Consider the following 20356-nt stretch of genomic DNA (forward strand, 5'->3'; position numbering starts at 1 on the left):
GTTGCGTCTCCCCTTGCAGTCAGCCCCTAATGCTCCCTGCATGCCAAATAAGTTTCAGCAGGTAGTAATATTTAATATGCATGAGTTCTCTTGGCCTTATTTAACTGCATTCCCAAAGTCCCGTTTGTGCTGCTGACAGAATTAGTGGCTCTGAATGTCTTTTCTGATCCAGACACCGGTTTCATATTAAGCTGCAGTTAGGCCTGGCAAGTACAAGGGATAGAAACTTGGTAGGTTAGTTTTCCAAGACGTTTTTCAAGCTCTGTTTTCAAAAGACATCAACATAAACGTGTCACTAAGTAGTCATTGCTTATGATACTCAAGTAATGTGCATCCTAGGGAAACTTTGAAGCAATTCCTAATCCAGTCCCAGACATATGTGTGTGCCTTCAACATCAGCCTGATGAAATACTGCCTCAGAAATGGCTGGAGTAGAACAGGTGGGTTATAGACCGAGAAGGAGTTGTTTTAAATGCCAAGAGACAAAGTTTACTAGAAATTAGGGGATACAAGAGCTAATTCCAGTATTTTGAACCGTGTTGAGTAATGCCAGCCATTTGTGTCACAATGCTCTAAATGGAACTTTTAATCACAATTAAGAGCACACAAATTAGGCATGACATTGTATGCTTATTCCTTAAAGGCTCTGTCACTGATTGATAATGTATATTTGTATTAGTAGTATTAGTGTGTAAGTAATATTCGTATTTAACACAATTCACTGTGTTGACTTTGACTAACTACCTTCAGATACCACCAGCCTCCGGTGTAATCAATAATCATGATACCGAATCATTTGTATGCCAACAGCTGCATTTACACTGGAAACTGTCAGTAGGAAAACCTCAGAGACCTGTGGTAGCTGCTGCTGAATATGATAGCAATAATTGTCATACTTTTAAGCAATATTTGTTAAAGAATATCGAGCCAGCTCCTTGGCTGGTGTACAGCAGAGCGATTCATCAGCTAGAGATTAGCTGGCTACCTGTATTAATTTTTCAGAATCCTTCTCAAGGTATTTCATTTGATTTTATTTATTCCTTCTTCACTCCTGTTGTGTTCTCCCTCTTGGGGAAAATGTAAATATCTCAAACCAACTTTATAAATGTTTCTTAACTGTCTCTTCAGCTAGCCACCAGCTCCCATTTGAATACTCATGCGTGACCTGTGTCCCGTGGCCCAGGTGATGCTCACTGACCTTTCACTGGTGTGTTTTCCATCTCAAAATGACATGTGTGTCTGATAGAGCTCAGTCATCACCTTTTGTGCCTTGCCCAGTGCTACAAAGCACTCACATGCATCCGCTTTTCACCCTCTCCATCACTCTACCACCAAAATACCTGCTTGGGGGCAGGTGGCAGCCTGAGCCGTGGGGCACCATGTGGGCTCAGGCTGTGCCTCACAGAAATGAGCCCCATCTTGGTGTCTGAAGAATGACTCCAGAACAACGTGTGTTTTCCAGCCTCCTGAATACAAAAAGGACGACAGGAGAACGAGGGAGAAGATGAATTAAGGAAGGGAAATGGAGTATCTGATCTGCCTTGGAGATCCAGCTAGCTTCCCAGTAGACAGATTGCTCCCCTGGAGTCTCTCCTTTGTTTGCTCTCTCTGCTGAGGATGATGTCTAATGAGGAATGGTCTCTAAGAAGAAGACTTCCCATTGAGCTGAGTTGAAATTCAACCCTCTGGCTCAGGACTCCCTTCTCCCTCTGCCATGGTTGGCACTGTCCACAGAGAAGCGTGTGTTGTGGAGGCATTGGCACATGAGAGTTGTTAAAAGAGTACAGATAGAGAAAATTAATGGAAGCAGGAACAAGAGGAAAAAAAAATAGAAACATTCATTGAGATCAGGTAAAAATGGAGCAGGAGAGAAAGAACTTTTGCAGAAAGGGCAGCAGGAACAACTGAGGGCAGAAGAGGAGCAGCTATGGACACCCAGACCCCGGTACAACCCAGGCCAGAGAGGCACAGGCTTTGCTGCACTGGGTTTGGGGACATGTGCCATCCTCCTGACACCCCAGATGCTGTTAGTCAGGACATCAGTGCCCACACCAGTGTGCCTCACCACTGCCCTCCCTCACATAACTCAGCCCAGTGCTGAGGACTCAGGACAGAGGTGACACTTGAGCATGTCACCCAGGTTTGATGAGATTCCTGCAGTCTTGCTTATTGAATCTTTTTTTCCTTGAGTGCAGGCAGCAATGCGTAGATGGATACATGTGCTTAGTGAGTGCAACAAGCAGATAGATGTGCATTGCTGAGAAATCCCTTACTCCTGGAGATTTCAAACAAAAGCTATCAAATCTAATTAAAAATTTGCAGGGGGAGAGTCAGATCTGAGGGGGGAGATACCAGCTTTGCTCTCTGCTTTATCTCTGAATGGAACCATTTCCGCTGCTGGAAATGCTGTAAGAGAGGGCCCGGTGCTGCCTCAGTTTGAAGATAATAACTTTAATTTTAGCTCCGAATTACTTTTTTTCAAAGACAGTCTGACCTCTGACTGTAAAGTTATTGAATTGCTACATCTGACATGATGAAGGATAGCTCAACAGGTGGGAGCCAAAGCAGTTCGTATGCAGTCAAGAAATGCAGATATTAAGAGCATTGCAACTCATGAAATACAAATGGTACATCCTGTACTGAAAGCAAAGCCGGACTTCCTCAGGCTTTAAAGAAAAAGTGCTGCTTAACTTTCTTCTAGAAAAAATGTTTTTCTCCCAGCTCATTTCACGTGGCAGTTTGTTCTCTTTGCTTGATTAAATGTTAAGCCAGCCCATCCTAATGGTGTGCAGTCTCTTTTGTTAAAGCTCCGGACTTCTGAGCACTGTACATGAAGGAGAAAGTTGCATCAATCACCTACACAGCGAGAGCAAAAGACAGGAACCAGTGCTAATGCAATTAGCACATTTATTTGTCATGCATCAGAGGAGCTGAGACCTCCTTGGCATGTCAGCTCTGACTCCCGGCAGCAGCCCGATGGTGCAGGGAACTGCTGGGAGTAACCAGAGGCCTCCATCCCTCTGGATGGCACGAGCTGATGCATTCCCTGTCCTTCAGCCCCACTCTCCCAGCCAGCCCTTGCACAAAGAGGTTGCCCAGAGAAGCTGTGGCTGCCCCATCCCTAGAAGTGTTCAAGGACAGATTGGACAGGGTTTGGAGCAACCTGGTCTAGTGGAAGGTGTCCCTGCCCGTGACAGAGGGTTGGAACTAGATGAGCTTTAAGGTCCTTTCCAAACCAAACCGTTCTGTGATTCTGTGAGTCTGTGAAGCTGATGTCCTCTGAAGCCTTCATTCTTCAGCCCACCAGCCTTGCTGGATGTCACACAGCCATCCCAAGTGCTGTCCCCAGTTCTTGTGGCAGGGCGGAGGCTCAGCAGTGCTCACAGAGGCTGAAATGAAGAGGGATGATAGCCAGAGTCTGCAGTGCTCACAGCCAGCCAGTGCCTCCCTGCTGCCATCCATGGTCGGGGGCCGTGCAGCTCTTCCCTTGCCGTCAGAGTTTTCCCGAAGCCGGCGTCGGCAGCGCATTCAGCCACACACCACTCAGAGTAGCCATCTGTTCCCTTTAATGAGAAAGCTATCCATTTTTTTCACCTGGTTACTGATTGTTCCTGAGTATTGTTGATTGCTTTGTTTTATTAATTACTCATTTTGACATGCTGTATCTGTCTCTCCTGTTCAGAAAACAGATGCTCTTGTTTTTGGGCATTATTACTGATGGTTATTGCTAATAAGATAAAGCTGCAGTTCCATTTTAACTGAGGGCTTAACACTGTGACTGTGGTTATTGAAATGCATTAGCACTGGGTATTTTAGTCAAGCCTGAGGAAAATATTTCATTCTTAATGTCACAGGGGCTCCCATTATTTGAGGGAAAGGGACTTTTTAAATGTCTTTTGGTGCACGGAGCCATGGGGTCGGTAGCTGTTGCTGTTCCTAGAGACCATGATTAAACAAACAATAAACACTACTAATGTCAGTCTGAAATCTCTTCACTATTAATCCCTGTTATTGTGGGTGTGAAAGGCTGCAGATTCCCATAAGAAACCTCTCGCTCAAACTCATTTCCTCGCCGTATTTGGAACTAAGCAAAATTTGCTTTTCAGACTGTCAGGCAAAGTTCACCGTGGCTTAAAAATTAAAATACAGTGGTCTGTGAGCAGTGAAGGAGATAGCATCACTGCACCAGAGTTAAAGTGTTTCCATTGACAATCGCAGTTTTAAAATATTATTTCAGTATTATGTTAAGCCCTGAAAAGCTGTCTGTGGGTAGAGTCTAGATGGAAACTATGGCAGTGCTTTCTGCTGGAATTAGATACCTACTCCATTGAATTTTGAGAAAGTATTTATGAGGTAAAGTCAATCCTTGCAAAACGGTCTCTTACTCTGCAACAAATCCAATTGCTGATATTGTGCTTTCATTGTGCTTGTTCCCAGCTCCGGGCTCATGCAGTGGATATGAATGGAAACAAGGTGGAGAATCCTATTGACCTTTACATCTATGTGATTGATATGAATGACAACAGACCGGAGTTCATCAACCAAGTCTATAATGGATCTGTTGATGAAGGCTCTAAACCAGGTACAGTCAAAAAAAAGTCTTAAAGTTTCACTGGCTCTCAGCCATTCATCTGGTGTGGTGGCTTAGCCTGCTCTTGGAATAGAGGGGATGAGGGAAAGGTTTGCTCTTCCTGGCTCTTTGTGGAAGACTGATGAAGGTGAGAAGAGTCTTGTGTCTCTTTCTGAAGACAAAGTGCAGACTTGGTTTGGAGGGAACCTGGATCCTGGTGGTCCCTTCCTAGCTGTGGAATTTGTAAAAACAGCAGTTTTTCAGAGATCTGCTCTGTGTTGCCATTCTCATATGCTCATTATGCACGTAGAGGGCTGGTTTTCTAATTACAGAGCACTGAAAGCCAGCCCAGCAGTGGCCTTCCACTGACCCTGTGTCTGAAATGCTGAATATCCGCCTCCATGACATTTAATCCAGTCATTTGCCAACTCAATATCTGGCATCCAGTCAGACTCCAAATAAGTCTGTGTCCCAAGGTGTGCAGAAAATACTTTCTTACGTGGGGCCTGATGCAAAGTTGCAGAAGGGGGAATATTTCCACTGAAATTGCAGGCTCATCCTCTCTTCCCACAGACTTTTCTAACGGAGGGTGAAACGGGGAAAACCCTGAAATACAATTTCAGAAAGTTTATGGGTGAAAAATTAGCGGTGGTGTAAGCTGTATGTGGAAAAGTGATGATTTTTACGTGGACATGTTTATGTGCTAGAAAAAAACCAGAGGTATAAGGATCTTTAATGTTCTGTTTTCAACTATAAAGTTGATTTTTTATTTCCAAAATGGTAGCAGGGTTGTTGTGGGTCGTTGCCGAGTGTAACTAATATGAGCGTATCCATTCTTTGAACTTAAATTGTCCTGTAGCACCAGTACAATTGGAAGCCTCCTGAAATCTGAGGGAGATTTTTCCTAGGCACATTGTATGCTCGGTTGTTTGCCAGCTGAGGGGTTAAATACCTTGTGACTTTGGTTTGTGTCAGCAAACATTTATCACGGTGTCTCCGCTGCCGGAGGTGTCACGGGGAAGTCTCCGGTGGGCACTGTTTTTAACAAGGTGATTCGCAGCCGTGATTGATTGTCTTCCAGCACGGTGAGGAACGGGAGGCTGTGGTGGCACAGAGTGGGGACAGAACGTGACTTTATTTCTGTGGAAAGAACGAGTAGAGCTCCCTCCCTGATCGCTTTGGGTGGTGATGTCCCAGCTTCAAAGTCCTGATCCCAGTCCTGCTTGGAGGAGGGGATGTGAGACGCCCCTGAGCTGATGGCTTTAATGGCATCTTCCCAGAGGATTTTACAGCTTTCATTTGAAGGCCATTTTGGGGCATATCAAGGTTTGAAGATTGATACATTTTCATAGCAAAACGAATTTCTTACATCTTATTCGAGGACAGATCAATATTCAAAGTGTTCCCAAATGTTTTAACGAGCTCTGTTCGTCTGTGTGAAACAAGCAGTAAATTGCATCCTCTTCTTGTCTGAAATCCAGATAAGCCTTTGAGCTATTAAATCAGAATAGGATAACTTTGCCTACAAAATACTTGTGCCTGTGCTTCCAGCAGTGATTTTTGGTATTCTGTATCCCAGGCTGGAGTGCTTACCTTTAAGGCAGGAAGGTAGAAAGCAATCTGTTTTTATTCAAAAGCAATTACATTTGTCTTTGATGTATTTGGTTGGGGGTTCTTTTTCTCTCTTTCCCGTTTAATCGGTATTCTTTTAAAGGTTTATATTAGTATTGAATTTCTGTTCTTTACTTTTGTAGAGCCTCTTAGGAATTGGGTATCGGAGGCCCTCATTCCATGTACTTGGCAAGAAACACGATCTTGTGCCTTTGAGAAAGTGATAGAGAGGTCATGGAGTTACTGGTGATATCCAAGTGCTTCTCCTTTGCCTCACAGTTATGTGTCCCTGTTTTGTGCAGAGACAAGTCTAGACAATGTATTTAACTAAGCATAGATCTTGCAAAAATTTAGAAACTTTTTAGTTCAAGATGCCTCACAGTATTAAGATAACTAAGGAAATACCACACCAGCCATTGCAAGAAATATGTGGCCAGAATTCATGATTATTTGTGGCAGTGGTTGACAAATGAAAGACACTGCATATTCTTCGAGATAACAGCGGAATGTGTTCATTACTGATTCAACAGGAAGTTAGATATGTATATGCATCTATAAAAATATATCTGCATATGTGTGTATATCCATGCTTCAAACAAACTAAAAAATCTTATTATATGTTACAGTTCAGCACTTATTTTCCACTACTCACTGCTGTTGAACTGTGCCTGAGGACTGAAAATGCTTCCCTGGATACCCTGTGCAATTGTTATTTCTCGCATATTCCATATGCCCATTTATAATGGCTGTGATTAAAAATGCAGGATTACTTGATTATGACAGTATCTGCAATGTTTTTAATAAATTTGCACACCTCTGATGAGAAAAGTAGCTGGATTATAGAGTGTCCCAAATAAATGCTGACTCTAAGGGTAACTAGAGTGAGCAGCCAGTGAATGTTTGGAGTCAGTCAGGATTTTGCACAGATTTAAAAAAAAAACCAACCACAAACAGATAAAAAAGGACATATGGAGCTCAATCCCTACCAATGGAAATTTTGCAGAGCAACACCATCAAAAATATGCTATTAGGCACAGGCTGAGCAGGGTGCAGTGACCTTGAGCTGCAGGGAAAGCCCCAGTAAGGCTTTAGCAGGATCAATAGAGCAGATCCCGTTCCAGTGAGCAGGAAGGGGCTCTGCGGTGCTGTCACAGCACAGCCAGGGTACAGGGTGAAGCAAAGGCCCGCGGTGTGTGGGCACAGCAGGCAGGGCTGTGCCTCTGGAGGACTCTGTGCCATGAAGCACAGCACGGTCCCCACTTAGGGCTGGGGTGCATTCAGCTGGAACACAGTGTGGTGCTTCATCTCTGACCCTGCCAGGGAGCTGGAAATTGTGCCTGGCCACAGCAGGGGATGGAGGGTGGCCAAGTAAGGGTGTGACCTACTGACTCAACAGTGAATAAGCCAGAGGGTAGAGTGAACCCAAGAAATGGGAATGCAGGAAAGAGCCGTGCTCCAGCCCACAGCATGGTGTGATACTGCTGGGCACTTGGCCTCTCACAGAAGCAAGTTTACTTTAGCCTGAAATATAAATATACAAAATTGTCCAAGAGCTAAAAGAATTGGCAGCAATGTGAAGAGACTCATTAGACAGTCTGATGGAGTTTAAGTGAAGGGGCTTCCCAGTCTGCAGAGCACTCAGCCTGGGTTCCCAAGGAGTGTGCTCTCTGTGAGTCACCTTGAAGCAACCCTTGACAGGAGTAGAAAAGAAATCATCAAGTATTATTAACTGTAATAGGTTGTTGTTGCTGGTTAAGATTATAATAACTTAATTGAAATAGTGTCTTGCACCATAGCGTAGTGTTCTTGAAATCAGGAGCTCACTCTTGGTGAACTTCTCTGTAGTGTGAACACATATTGCAGCCTGGCTCCTGTGCATCCTAAGATGTTTGCTGGCTCTTAAACTGAATTGCATCTCTTTCCTTTTTTTTTATTCTCTCTGGGAGACAGTTTAATGCATTTCTAGCTTATCTAGCCTCAGGTCAAGCAGCTGACAATTTAAATGTATAAATGCAGACCCTTCCAAAAATGCAGAACAGGAGTAGTGATGCAGGATTTCCTTTTCCACAGGACCATCTTTCTTCCTTGCTCTCCCCCTCCATGAGTTGTTTTGATTTAACGTGCCGCTGTTTGAAAGTGTATCTTAAAAGACCATGTTTTACTCATGTTGAATAATGTTCTGCCTCTTTGAACTTTGCCTCTATATGAAGAACACAGCCAAGTTTTAAAAATGCAGCTGCAAGCTGGAGCAGAAATTCCCCTGCTCCCTCTGGCAGCCTTAATCAGCAGAGCTCTGCCGGAGCTGCAGGAGTTGCCTTTCAAGCGCTGACAAGGCGGGACGGGTGGCAGAGCTTCGCTGCCCAGCGCCGCCTGCCCTGCGAGGATTCTGCTGCCTTTTCCCAGCCAGCATCTCTGAGCAGCCTCACACAAGCTCCACTGCCTTATGGCAGGAAGGAACTGGGGCTTGAGGTGGGGTTTTCCCCTCTGTACAGCACCAGTGGCTGCCTGCCATGAGCCCAGTCCCTGCCCTTGTACCGCTGCGGGTGCAGGATCCCAGGGGTGTCCTTGCGGAGCGCTCTTCCAGAAGAAACTCTGCAGTTTCCAAAAGAAAAATTGCTCAATAAGATAGAATGAAAATGCTTAAGTACAAAAGAAAAAAAAGGAATTTAATCACAAAACAATAGTGTGATGGAGAAAGATTATTTCCATCTCTGCAGAAGCTTAGTTTTGCTGTAACCACCGCAAAATGTTCCTTATGGAAGGATGTGGATGTCTTACTTAACTGAAGCGTTCAGTTCTGAAAAGGTCAATATGAAATGCTCCGCAGCGACTCGAGTGCTTTGCTCTGGGTTGTATCTATTTTGTTTTAACAGAAAGATTGTCAAAAATTAACTCATCTCTCCAAAACAATTTGTTCCTGTCAGACTGGCCTTTTCCATTCCCATTCATCCTTTCCGCTTCACTAACTCTCTGGATACGTCTTGGTCCCTTTCAAGTCAATAGCAAAAGTCCAAGTGGCTTCTTTTAAACTCTGGTTTCATCCAACTCCTTCTTTCTTCTGGAGTTGTGTAGTTTACTCCTACCACTCTCCCTGGGATTGGTGTGAAAGAGTGCTGAGTATGGACAGTCCTCCAAAAGAATGTTAGTGTTTCTTACATGAGAAATGTTGTAATTTAAAATTTTCCCATCTCCTCCTTATTTCATGGAACTCTGATACAATAATTGTTGATAACATGCCACGTGAAAAATGAAATAGCTGGGAGCTAAATCTATATGTGGCAAATTGAGTTAAAGAAGTCTCATAAAAAATAAGCAGTATATAAAAAAACCCAAGGATTTTAAAAGCTGATTATTCTACTAGTGTCCCAGTTTGTTTATTTTATTTCTATGCCAGCAGAGATTCCCTCAGAGATTAACACCATGGACTAATGCACAGATGGGGCCAGAAACTCGAAAGTCATCTGAATATTAAGAATTTAAATCTTTAGCCTCAGTGATTTGAACAGAAAGCCAATTATGAGGCTGAATTAGTTTTCAAATTAAACTGCAATTTAAGGCTTGTGAAATTAATCTTTTAAGGCGTACAGTTGCATTTGTATATATATTCCTGGGGAGAATTTGGATTCTGCAGTTCTGGGTTGTTCCTCTTCTCCAGTCAGACAGTGCAATTCATGAAGAGATGCCTCGTGTCCTGCAGGTTGTTTGTTCAGTGAAGGAACAGAATGGGTGGCAGGACCTGAGATCTGAAGAGAAGATGCTTCATTTTTAAAAGGACACAGAGTGAAACCCCCTCTTGCCATTACAACCCGTTCCAAAAACGCCGTCCTTCTACTCATAGTGACAACATTCAGTTATCATTTCCAACTTGTAAGTTAGTTAATTTTAGAACTCTTCATTTAGGAAGGTCCAAATTTAAGAGAGCACCTGAACAGGTTCATGGACTGGGGCTGCCACGGAGTGCACATTCCAGTTGGTAGCACTGGAAGCTAAAAATAACATAAATTCCAAATGTTTCAGAGGGGTCACGTGCAGGTAAAATCTTCAGGGCCAGACTAGGTCTCAACAGATTCTTTTCCTCATCCCAGAGCTCTTCACAGGTTGGGTGCATTACTTCTGGGTACATCACGAGCTGAAATGCATCATCGATGTAGTGCCATCTTCTGCACCTTGGGCAGGTGCTGCTCTTACCCTTGCATTTCATATGCTATTAAAAATGCCTTCGTCCAACCCAACTCTGTTCTCTCACACATTACACACAGACTTAGGATCCACAATATTCTTTTTCAAGTTCTTTTGCTCAGCTGAGCACAATTGTAACATAAGAAATTGTTTCTCTGCAGACACATGTGGTAGCGCTTTCCATTTTCTTTCGAGGTGAGTGGTTATGAAATCTGTGCTCTTAATTTCCTTTGCAGAAGCATCCAGTCCCAAGAGCAAGGAAGTGAATTATAGGAGTGCAAGTGAGAAAAAAATGCAAATCCCCAGACTGATGGTTTTTTCCCTCCAAAAAAAAAAATGGCTAAGTTGATGTAAAAGAAAAAACTGTAGAAATCATGTCCTGAGACCGCTCTAGAAGGGAGTTACAGCACTGTAATAGCCCACTCTCTGCCTCCTTTTAACCAGCAGTTACAGAAAACATAGTATGATATATATTAAAATATATATATTAGTACATCACTTTATTATCTTGTATTACCTTATATTATAGTGTCAAAATTCAAGGATTGGATTGAAGCCTTGTGTCGGGTGTGTCAAGTGTCAGGCTCTGTGCAGCTGGGTCTGCATGATTTCTGGAGTCACATATGCCTTCAGTTCAGCATGAAACCTGGCTGTGCTGTTGAGCACAGTTCAGTGGTGATGTTGAGGATATCTTGTCCTAAGTCATGCTTTCTCCCTTTTTTTGAATTAGCCCTGGAAATCAAGAGGATTCTTGTGCAGGACCTCAGCCGGGCTGAGCCTCATGAATTCATGCAGCCAAAACTCTTTGCTCAGCGGCTGGATGAGCTTTTGCCCATCCTGAAGTTTTACAGGTGGGATTTCTCTGTGGTACAGGGGTCTCAATAGGCTGCAGGCTGCTGGACAGGAGTGATCTCCAAATCTGCCCAGGCTCGGGCATGTGCTGCAGTCAGCGCATCCGCTCGTTTTCCCTCCGGAGGTATTTATTCCGTTTTTAACAGTAAGAAGGTATTATTTCCGTTCTGGATGACAGCAGCCTCTTCAACTCGCTCAGTTGTCTCTCCGGACCTCCTCGCTCTCTTTATTCTCATTAGGTTGGCTCTTGCCTTGTCTGAAGCTGAGAATCCGATGTCTCCACTAATTAGGAAGTGGCATCCGTTATGAATTAGGTTAGCTGCTTGAAAGGTCAAAATTTGCCAATGATTACAGAAATAATGGTGAAAGAGAATGACAGGAGCTATCAGTTATGACAGGAGAAATAGCATTCAGAGGGGAAGTGCTGTTTTTATTTAGTTTTTTATCTAGAGCATGTGGAGTGCCATTTAATTTAAGTATATTTACAATTTATTACAGCTGCAGTAGAGTTTTAGGCACTTCTGTCATTTTGATGTCTTGTCCATGTTCCTGTTCACCTCTGTAACTCCACTCAGCACTGCTGGTGAGTCTGCTCCCCAATTTTGTTTGAAACCCTAAGCAATGAGTATGTCAAAGTGCTTCACATCACCAATGGAACACATTTAATTTGGAGGATACAGGTTTGTTAGCTGAGATGTTTGTTTTTAACACTACAGCAGTGTGTAGTTGTACTCCAAGGACTTGTTCAGGATCCCGTCACACTTCTCATTGTAACTTGGTTTTGATGCCTTTGCTTTTCTAGTGTGTCCTTCTGTCCTTGAGACCTCATTACCATGAGTGGAATCACTTAAAGGGTGAAGTGTGTCATGAGCAGGGGCATGAGATTCCCATCCTCTGTGGGGAAGGAAACTGGTATCAGGAAACTCCAGTGAATGGAAGATTTTGGTTTTAGGAAATATTGTAAATTTTACACTGCTTTTCAGTATTTAATCATTCCAGCAGCAATTACTGCCTTCTCTCTGTCTTGCATCGGATGCAGAGAATTCACTAAGTGAGCTTTCAAATTTGGGGGGAAAAAATGAGGAGTAAGGGGAGGTTTCCATTAGTACAAAGCCATTATTAACTCGGGTTAATGAAGATCTAATGTAATATGGCCATCACCACATGTCTGCACATAATGATTCAATCCTTTTCTATGGGGGAATGATTAAATTAAGTATCTTGTAGGTCAAAATTAGACTGAGAAGGTTAACCAACCTTTAATGATTCTGCAGCCATTTACCAGCCATTTAAAAGCATAAACTGTAAGATAAAGCTGGATAGAGAATGAGCATTGTCAGTAAAAACTGGGTGAAGTTTTAGCTTTTTCTGTTTATATCATAGGAGTAGACAGAGAGGATTATGTGATTTTACAGCAACGTGGTATTAAGGGCAAAGTGAAACAGGTTTGTATTTTATTTTTTTATTTGGATTCCTGATAAGTGCCCATTAGCTCTTTCTTTTAACATGCATTAAATCTAACTAATGGATATCAAACCAGCTTAGAAAAATGGCAATTATAAAGCAATTGTAACAAAGACTTCGGGAGCACAACTATGCCAAGATATTGTTTGTATGCCTTAAAACCATGAAAGCTCCATCTTTATGGAGAAATGAAGTTGCATAGATGGCACAGCAGAGATTGCAGACAACGTGATGTGAATTATCAGTCTTTGGCATGCTTTGGGACTGTCTGAGCTGGAAAGAATTGAGCAGATTCTCAGATTCCGGAGTGATTTCGGGGGGGCATTTGTTTACAGCTGTGTGCTTATCTGCTTACACATACTCAGGGCAGTTATCTTCCTTGTTCTACTTCTCTTTTTACTTAACACGTACAGATCAAATGAGATATTGTGAACCTAACAAAATCTCTTTGCAGTCTTTTACCAGGAGATGCAGTTCATTTTAAAGTTGATAAACAAAGCTGAATATACAGGTATAAATTATCTCCCTTTGCTTCCATCCCCTCAGATTCTGTAAGGTGTTGTTTTGCCTGTAGAAACCTTAATTAATCTAACAGGAATATTTTCCATAAGGGGTGGTTTCAAGCATTTCTCTCATGTGTCTTGTCTATGGTTAGAAACAAAGCTATCTCATTTGACAAAATAACATCTAGGAAATTGTGGTCTCTGGGAAATCAAAGGCAATGCATTGTGAAGGTACAGATTCTTGAGGTCTTGCCTTTTATTGATAGATCTTCGTCATGCCATCCATTAATTTTAACTCAGGTGATATATGAACTCAGCACATTAGTTAATGAAAGCTAATGCACAGTAATCTTGTCATCACTAGCTGTGCATGGTAATTCAATCTGCTGCTCGGAAGAGCTGTTCCACATGCAACAAATTTGATTTAATATTGACATGATGTAGTAGGTTAGGTGTTTTATTTAACATACCATGTGCCTTATTTGATGAGAAATGGTTTTCTTTCAACAGGTTATGCACCTGAGTTAGGCCAGGTGTGTAGTTTAATGCAGTTACATCAGAGACCGTCTGGACTGGGTATTTGTTCTGTGAATCACTGCACAGACTGGGCCCGGGTTTTGACACTTGATGCATTCATTTTGATGCTGATGCTCTGCAAGCCCTGCAGAGCAGAAAAATGAAGGTGATTCCTCTCTCAGACACTGAAAGTGTAAAGTCCCTCTTTCCCTGTTTGCTCTTACACTTGTAGCTTCATCACCACTGCCAGGGTCTGACACAAAAATGGCAGAGTACAGTGTGAGGGTCTTGACTGTGAGTTGGAGGAGTTTCTCATTGTTTCTGGTCTGTAATAACTGCTTCTAGTCTCTGTTTGGGTAGATACAGGGATGTAAGGATGGTGTGTTTAATACTTTGATTTCCACAAAATGCATACACACATCCTGTGGGCAACACTAGGGAGTCTGTGCTTTGTCACTTAACCCCAAACAGTACCAGCTTCATTCCTCAAGCTTGTTAGAGCTGTGCACTCACTCTGCCAGTGTATATTTGCTTAATTTGTGTAGTGTTAGGGGCTGGATATGGGGATATATTTCCTTTATTTAATATAAAGTATGTGAAGATGTATCTCCATGCAAAGGACATAGAAGCATGACATTATTTACTTTTATTGCAGGTAAATCATCACCAACCATCTTACTATAGGGAAAGAGTTTATATAGCACCCAGAAGATGTTAGACACTGGAGCAGCATATATCCACATTGCTCTGTTGAATACTCTTGTGTGCAGATATATGTTTATGTCATTCACTGCAGCACACAGGTATCTAGAATATATTTCTTGCTTAAAAACAGGCTAAATGTAAAGAAAACCAAGTGGAATGTAGATGGTGATGTAGGTTACACCCGCTGATCTCCCAGAAGTGAGTGTTCCTTAGGAGAGGTGCCTTCAGCACGGGTAACAGGAGATGCTGTCGCCCTCCTGGGACAACACTTCCAGATGGGAGAAGTGTGTAGACAGGAAAGGGAGAAGAGATATCAGACACCATCCAGACTGCAGAGAGGAAGAAGTAATTTGCAGCCAGTTTACAGCAGACTGTGGTCAGACAGGGAGAGGTCAGCCCCAGGGAGAGCCAGGAAGGAAGTGGTTGATGCAATTCCATCAGGCACTGCAGAGTGCTGCAACCACACAGGGCCCTGTGCAGAGGGCGTTTTATTAAGTTACAGGATAGTAATTAATGCCAAGTTCCTCTCTGTTTTCTCTGTGGCTGGGTTTCATAATCGAAATTAAAGATAGGAGATAGGGAGCAGATTGCCTCTTGAAATACAGCTCCCTGGTGCTCAGTTCATGACTTTAGAGACATTTGTCCAGTCCCATCTCCCTTTATGGGGATGTAGGTCAAATGCTTTTGAAACAGTCCTTTTTTCTAGAGCAGATGTGCTCAGTCCAATGCTGCACTGCAGGAAAGAAGCAGAAAGGTCAGGGAAAGAGTGAAGGAGGCCTACTGTACTCTCCATCCACAGTATAGCTGCTGTCCCTCACCCCCTCCCACCACAGCTGCAGCCTGTCATGTTCCCCTGCAGGTTGGGAACCCATCACCTCACACACATCCTGGGTCATTTTGGAATCTACAGTGCAGTCCAAGAGATCCCACATGAGGAGGGACCACAGCTGTGGGTGCCATTATCTGAACCTGGTAGTAACAGTAATTTTCAGAGCTGTTCTTGTGCTGGAAGCGCATCACAAAATACCACCTGTTTTTTGGAATATGTCCTAAAACTGCATATGTCCTAAAATAGATTCTGTTTTCCTCTTCCGCTTCTGTTTTCATTAGCCCCAGGATTTGACATTCTGTTCAGAGATATTTTCAGTATTGAATGCATTAAGATAACATAAATTCCAAATCAAACATCTCATTCAGCATATTTCCTATTTAAATTTCTTCTGTACTTTTCCCCTGTAGTTATCTGAGGGCTGGCTTCATTATTTGTATCAGTTGTCTCATGATAACTGGTTTTGCAAAAGAGCAAAAAAACGAATGGTTGAAAAGAGAGAAAATTTGTTGCTTGAACAGCCTTGTTTCAATTCAGTGTTCCTTCCCTCTCCTGAAGTTTATTGATCAAAAAAGTGTTAAAGTTGTTGAATAGTTTGTTTTCATTTCACAAATGAGAATCAGGATTATTGCAGAAAGACAGGGATGTATTCATCATTAGGATTTGCTTTACACATTCGTTTATTTTTTAATCTATAATTCTTATTGAACTAAGAAAACTCACAGGAATATATGTATCACCACTGAGAACAGAAAGAGCCTGACTGAGGCAGATGGAAGGAGTTCAGCAAAGCACTTCATACAGTGCAAAAATACAAAATTCTGAGCCCTTTTCTTGCTAGTACAGAGAAACATTGGTTTCCCAAAGCTGGGGAGGGTACTGGGGGGATTTCCTGTGTGCTAAGTGGCTTAAAGACACTTGGCTAAAGTGCAGAATTTGGGCATGCTGCAGCCATTGCTAGATCTGCCCATTTAGGGAGTGGGATATCTTTAAAGTCCTTTGCAAACAGATGCAAGCTCTCAAGCTTTCCGTTTTCCCTGAACTGGGAGCTCGGTAGCTTTGTGACCAAGCTGGGGACCGGGCGTACGAGAGGAGACATGTCCTGATGGGGATGGAGCCACACGTCCTCGAGCTTGCCAGTGGCTCACACCTAACAAAGCGAGCAGAACAAACTCAGCTCTTCTTGTAAAGCAATGTTTGGCTCCATCTCGAATCAGCTCAGGTTCTCGTTGGGACCACTTTGCATCTCTCCAGCACAGAAGGCTCGGAAGTTGGTCCGTCTGTTCAGCCTTCCCGAATGAGCAGTGTTTGAGTGGCACCTTCCATCTTTCCATTGATGCTGTTGGGTTTTGTGGTCACTAAACGAGGGTCTGTCTGGTTTCACTGTCTCTCTTTGCCTCCCACTCCTCCTTTCAGGTCTCGTATCATTAGATTCATCCACTGTTGCAGATTGCTTTTCGTGAGCAGTGTGTGCCTGCCCTTCTAGTCATTCTCTCCTACCAATATAACAAGCATAAAGCTGGGCCCTATAAGCTCGGGGGGGTCATAGGACCATGCAGCTGCAGGAGTCCATCCAATCAAGTAACATCTTTTACCCTCATAATGATAATTTCCCACTTTAGCAAAACACCCTGCTGCCAAACTCCAGTGCTAATGAGTCTGTCAGTGCATCAGTGCACTCCCAACAGTATCTAGAAAGTAGAGATTGTTTTTTGCAAGGCAAATGAAGACATTGGTGATTAGCAAGAAACAAACCAACAATTCAATACATCACTGGCCACACATACCAAATCATTGATTTTTCTGTCCTGCTGGGCAGCAGCTGTTCCATTTGCTCTGCAGAAATGGATTTTTTTCTCCAGGAGGGGCCAGAAAGGTGGATGTTTCTCCAAGAACTAGAGGCAGCAGGCAGTTGCTTCTTGCACTAGGCATGGGCATGTTGATGGTGTCCTTCTGAAGCTGCTGAGAAGTCTGATGGGCTTTCTACTCTTAAATGCTACTTCTGAATGCATGTGGATGCAGTGATTGGATGGGGAAAAAAAATCCCCTTTGAGAATCTGTGAAATTGCAGGACAAAAAATGCTGCCCTAAAACTTACAATCACTGAAAGAATTAGAATTTAATCATAGATACCCTCATATGACTTCTCACTATCTACCAGTTATGTGTAATCAGTATCCTTCCAGATCATCTAGTCTCAGCAGTGTTGCTATTTCCATAATCCTTGCCCAGCTGGCTGGATTGAAATGGGATGTCTGTTGCATAGAATTTCTGAGCAAAATGCATGACCCCGAGTCAATGGGACTGCAGTCTGCTCTGCAGTGAGATAGTCCTGATAATTCATCTTCTCTTGTTCCAGGTACCTACGTGATGACGGTGACGGCAAATGACGCAGACGACGCTACTACCGCGAACGGGATGGTGAGGTACCGGATTGTGACTCAGACCCCACAGAGCCCATCACAAAACATGTTTACCATTAACAGCGAGACAGGAGACATTGTCACTGTGGCTGCTGGACTCGACAGAGAGGTGAGTTTGAAGCCATCCTACCAGGTGTCCTGTTACTGAGGGATGCTGACTTGCAAAGCCCAAGCCCTGTCTTGAATACTGAGCCTCTAAAAGTTTGAGTTGCAACGTGGAGATCATGGTCTTTGCTTCTGCAGCAGTTGTGGGGCATCGTGGCTTTGATGTGATATTTTTGTCTTAATCCATATCGGTCGATGAAACCCTGGGAGAATCTTCAAACTCCTGGCGTTGATATTTTCCTTGCGTAAATTTGTAAAACTCAAAGATGTAGAAATACTCCAGAAGGAGCAGGGGGATGAATAACTTGTCATTTGTCCCCTTTCTGTTGGGAGACAATAAATGCCAGACACCTATAGCCCTTTCTAGACCTGTCTTGCATGTTATCTCTGAAAGCAGTTACACAGCCCATACTCAGTACACTTTGCATGTTTCCTGATGGCATCCTTGTGTCTCTTCCAAACTAGGAAAATGTCTTCCAGTGATTTTGGTTTTCTGTGGGGCTCTGCTCTTAATGCCTCTTCTTCCTGGCATTTTATGATGTACAGCTTTTCCAAATGCAGAAGAAATTTCATTTTTACTGACACAACCATACTCTGCCAGTGTAAGCCATATAGTGTGATCCCCAGAGCTCTGCCTCCTCTAGCTGTGAGTGTAGCTCAAGGACAAAGCATTTATACCCCACACATTAAACAAAAATCAGTGCATCAGTGGTGGGATGGAGTGAATGGGGAAGAAGGGGACAGGGGTCAATGGGTGTGAAGGGAAAGAACCCCAGAACTTAAGTTCTGGTTTTATTCCCCTTTGGACTGTGCAGGTCATGGAGTGTCACCTCTTCAATGCAGCTGGGGAATCTCGGTTAACTAAATGTTGGGAAGGATCATTTGTTCATTGAGCTCTGTGGCAGATAGGAAAGGAAGGACTTGCACAGTCTGAGGCTCAGATGTTTTTGTTCAAGCAGTCCCCAGAGGTAAAAAGTCCAGTAAAACCCATTTTAGGAGAGCCCAGCATGCTGCATTTCTGAGACAAGGCAGCAGAAACTGGTTTTGTTCTACTTTATCTCCTTTCTTTCCCCGATGGCAGGGACTGAGTGAGCAGGAGTCCCCACATGTAGGCTGGTACTTGGCTTTCCTGTCTGGAACCCTAACCTCAGAGGGGTGAAACCTCCAGCACCTTAGAGATTTCTCCTGTGCCCATCAGCCCAGCGGCTTTTGGCCCCACTGCTAAGTGCTCTGCCAGGCTCCAGTCAACAGGCACTCTTTGCCAGGGTTTATGCCCATTTCATTCCCACATCTGGGGCCACTTTTTTGCTTCAGAGCAGCTTTGGGAGGAATCCCAAAGGCAGCTGCTGAGAGCAGATAAAAGCCCCGGCAGCAGCTCGGCAGCACGCGGAGAGCCCCGGGGCAGCCAATGGGACCACACGGGAACAGGGGCTGGCACAGATTTGGGGCTTCCCCTCGGCACTGTCTCAGGGAGAGCTGCCCCAAGGGGAGACACTGTGTGAAAGAGCTTTCCAAGGAGAAGGTCAGACGAGCAGAGAGTTTTCCAGATGTGAAGACAAGCCCAGAGCTGAGGGAGCAGGAGGAGCACCAGCGCCTGCTCCTTCCCACCTGATGTGGCAGACTCTGCAAGCACAACCTAGGGCAGATCTGACCTTTCCCTACTCTTTTTATTTAGAAGTTAGCTGAATCTTAAGCAGGTAGATTATCCCAAGCAGTGCCGAAGCCTGCGGCGGGCTTGCAGTCGAGGAGGAGAAGCAAGTGCTGGAGAGATTGCTGGCAGCCCTCGGGGGGACAGAGGCAGAGTACTCAGAGGAGAAATCGGAACTCTGGCAGGAAAATGCTGATTTTATGGAAATGAAAGAGCTATTATTGCCCCCCTGACATCAGTGGGGGCCAGCATGTTGACGTGGGGCTTTATGGGTAGAGAAAGGTCGCCAGTTTATAATAATTTCAGAAACACAGGTTGGGATATCTGGGTGGGAGATGGGTTTTAATCTCAGCAAATCAGGTGAAAAAAGAGGCAGGTTGTAATTAGGGGGAAAAGATGAGGCAGACTAGTCATCTTTTTTCAGGTTTCTCTCATTGCATCTGAAGCATTTTAAAAACTTGCAGGGGAACCATGTGCTTCATGTTAGTTCCCCTGTGCACAGGGTCGAGGAAATCCAGGCTGGCACATTGTATATGGAAATATGGTGTTGAGTGTCCCAAGCTGAGTAGAAGGTTGGACAAGGGACACTTGGATTGAGGCAAAACAACCAGCTCTGGGCACAATCCTGGGGCTGCCCTGAAGCTATGGGACATGCTCATTCCCAGCTCTCTCTGCTACTGTCAGGATTACATCTGGAATTGGCAAAACTTTCTGGGTTATTAACATAAAATTATATTGCATCTAAATTGAAAAATGTGTTTAAACACTCATATTACTGTATCACAGATTGGTTTTTTGTTTTTGTTTGTTTTTCCTGAAATCTTGAGAAAGCTATTAGAGGAGTAAATTTGGGGTTGCTGCTGACATTTTCTTGTCGTTAGGAAAAGGAGCCGAAGAGCAGTATTTGGAATGCAGATTTGTGTAAATTAAAATGTTAACAAATCTGACCTA

At 43.6% G+C, this 20356-nt stretch overlaps 1 protein-coding gene across 1 annotated transcript in view; it reads left to right on the plus strand.

Moving 5' to 3' along the window:
• CDH4 (cadherin 4) overlaps window positions 1-20356 on the plus strand; it is a 425706-nt gene that overhangs the window by 331904 nt on the left and 73446 nt on the right. The window contains exons 6-7 of the mRNA XM_027710649.2: window positions 4438-4582; window positions 17589-17761. Of these exons, the coding sequence (XP_027566450.2) occupies window positions 4438-4582; window positions 17589-17761 (318 nt within the window). The remainder of the gene's footprint in view (window positions 1-4437; window positions 4583-17588; window positions 17762-20356) is intronic.

Source organism: Pipra filicauda, unplaced genomic scaffold, assembly GCF_003945595.2.
Source record: "Pipra filicauda isolate LSUMZ 115617 unplaced genomic scaffold, ASM394559v2 scaffold13_size5146498_pilon, whole genome shotgun sequence".
Lineage (NCBI taxonomy): Eukaryota > Metazoa > Chordata > Aves > Passeriformes > Pipridae > Pipra > Pipra filicauda.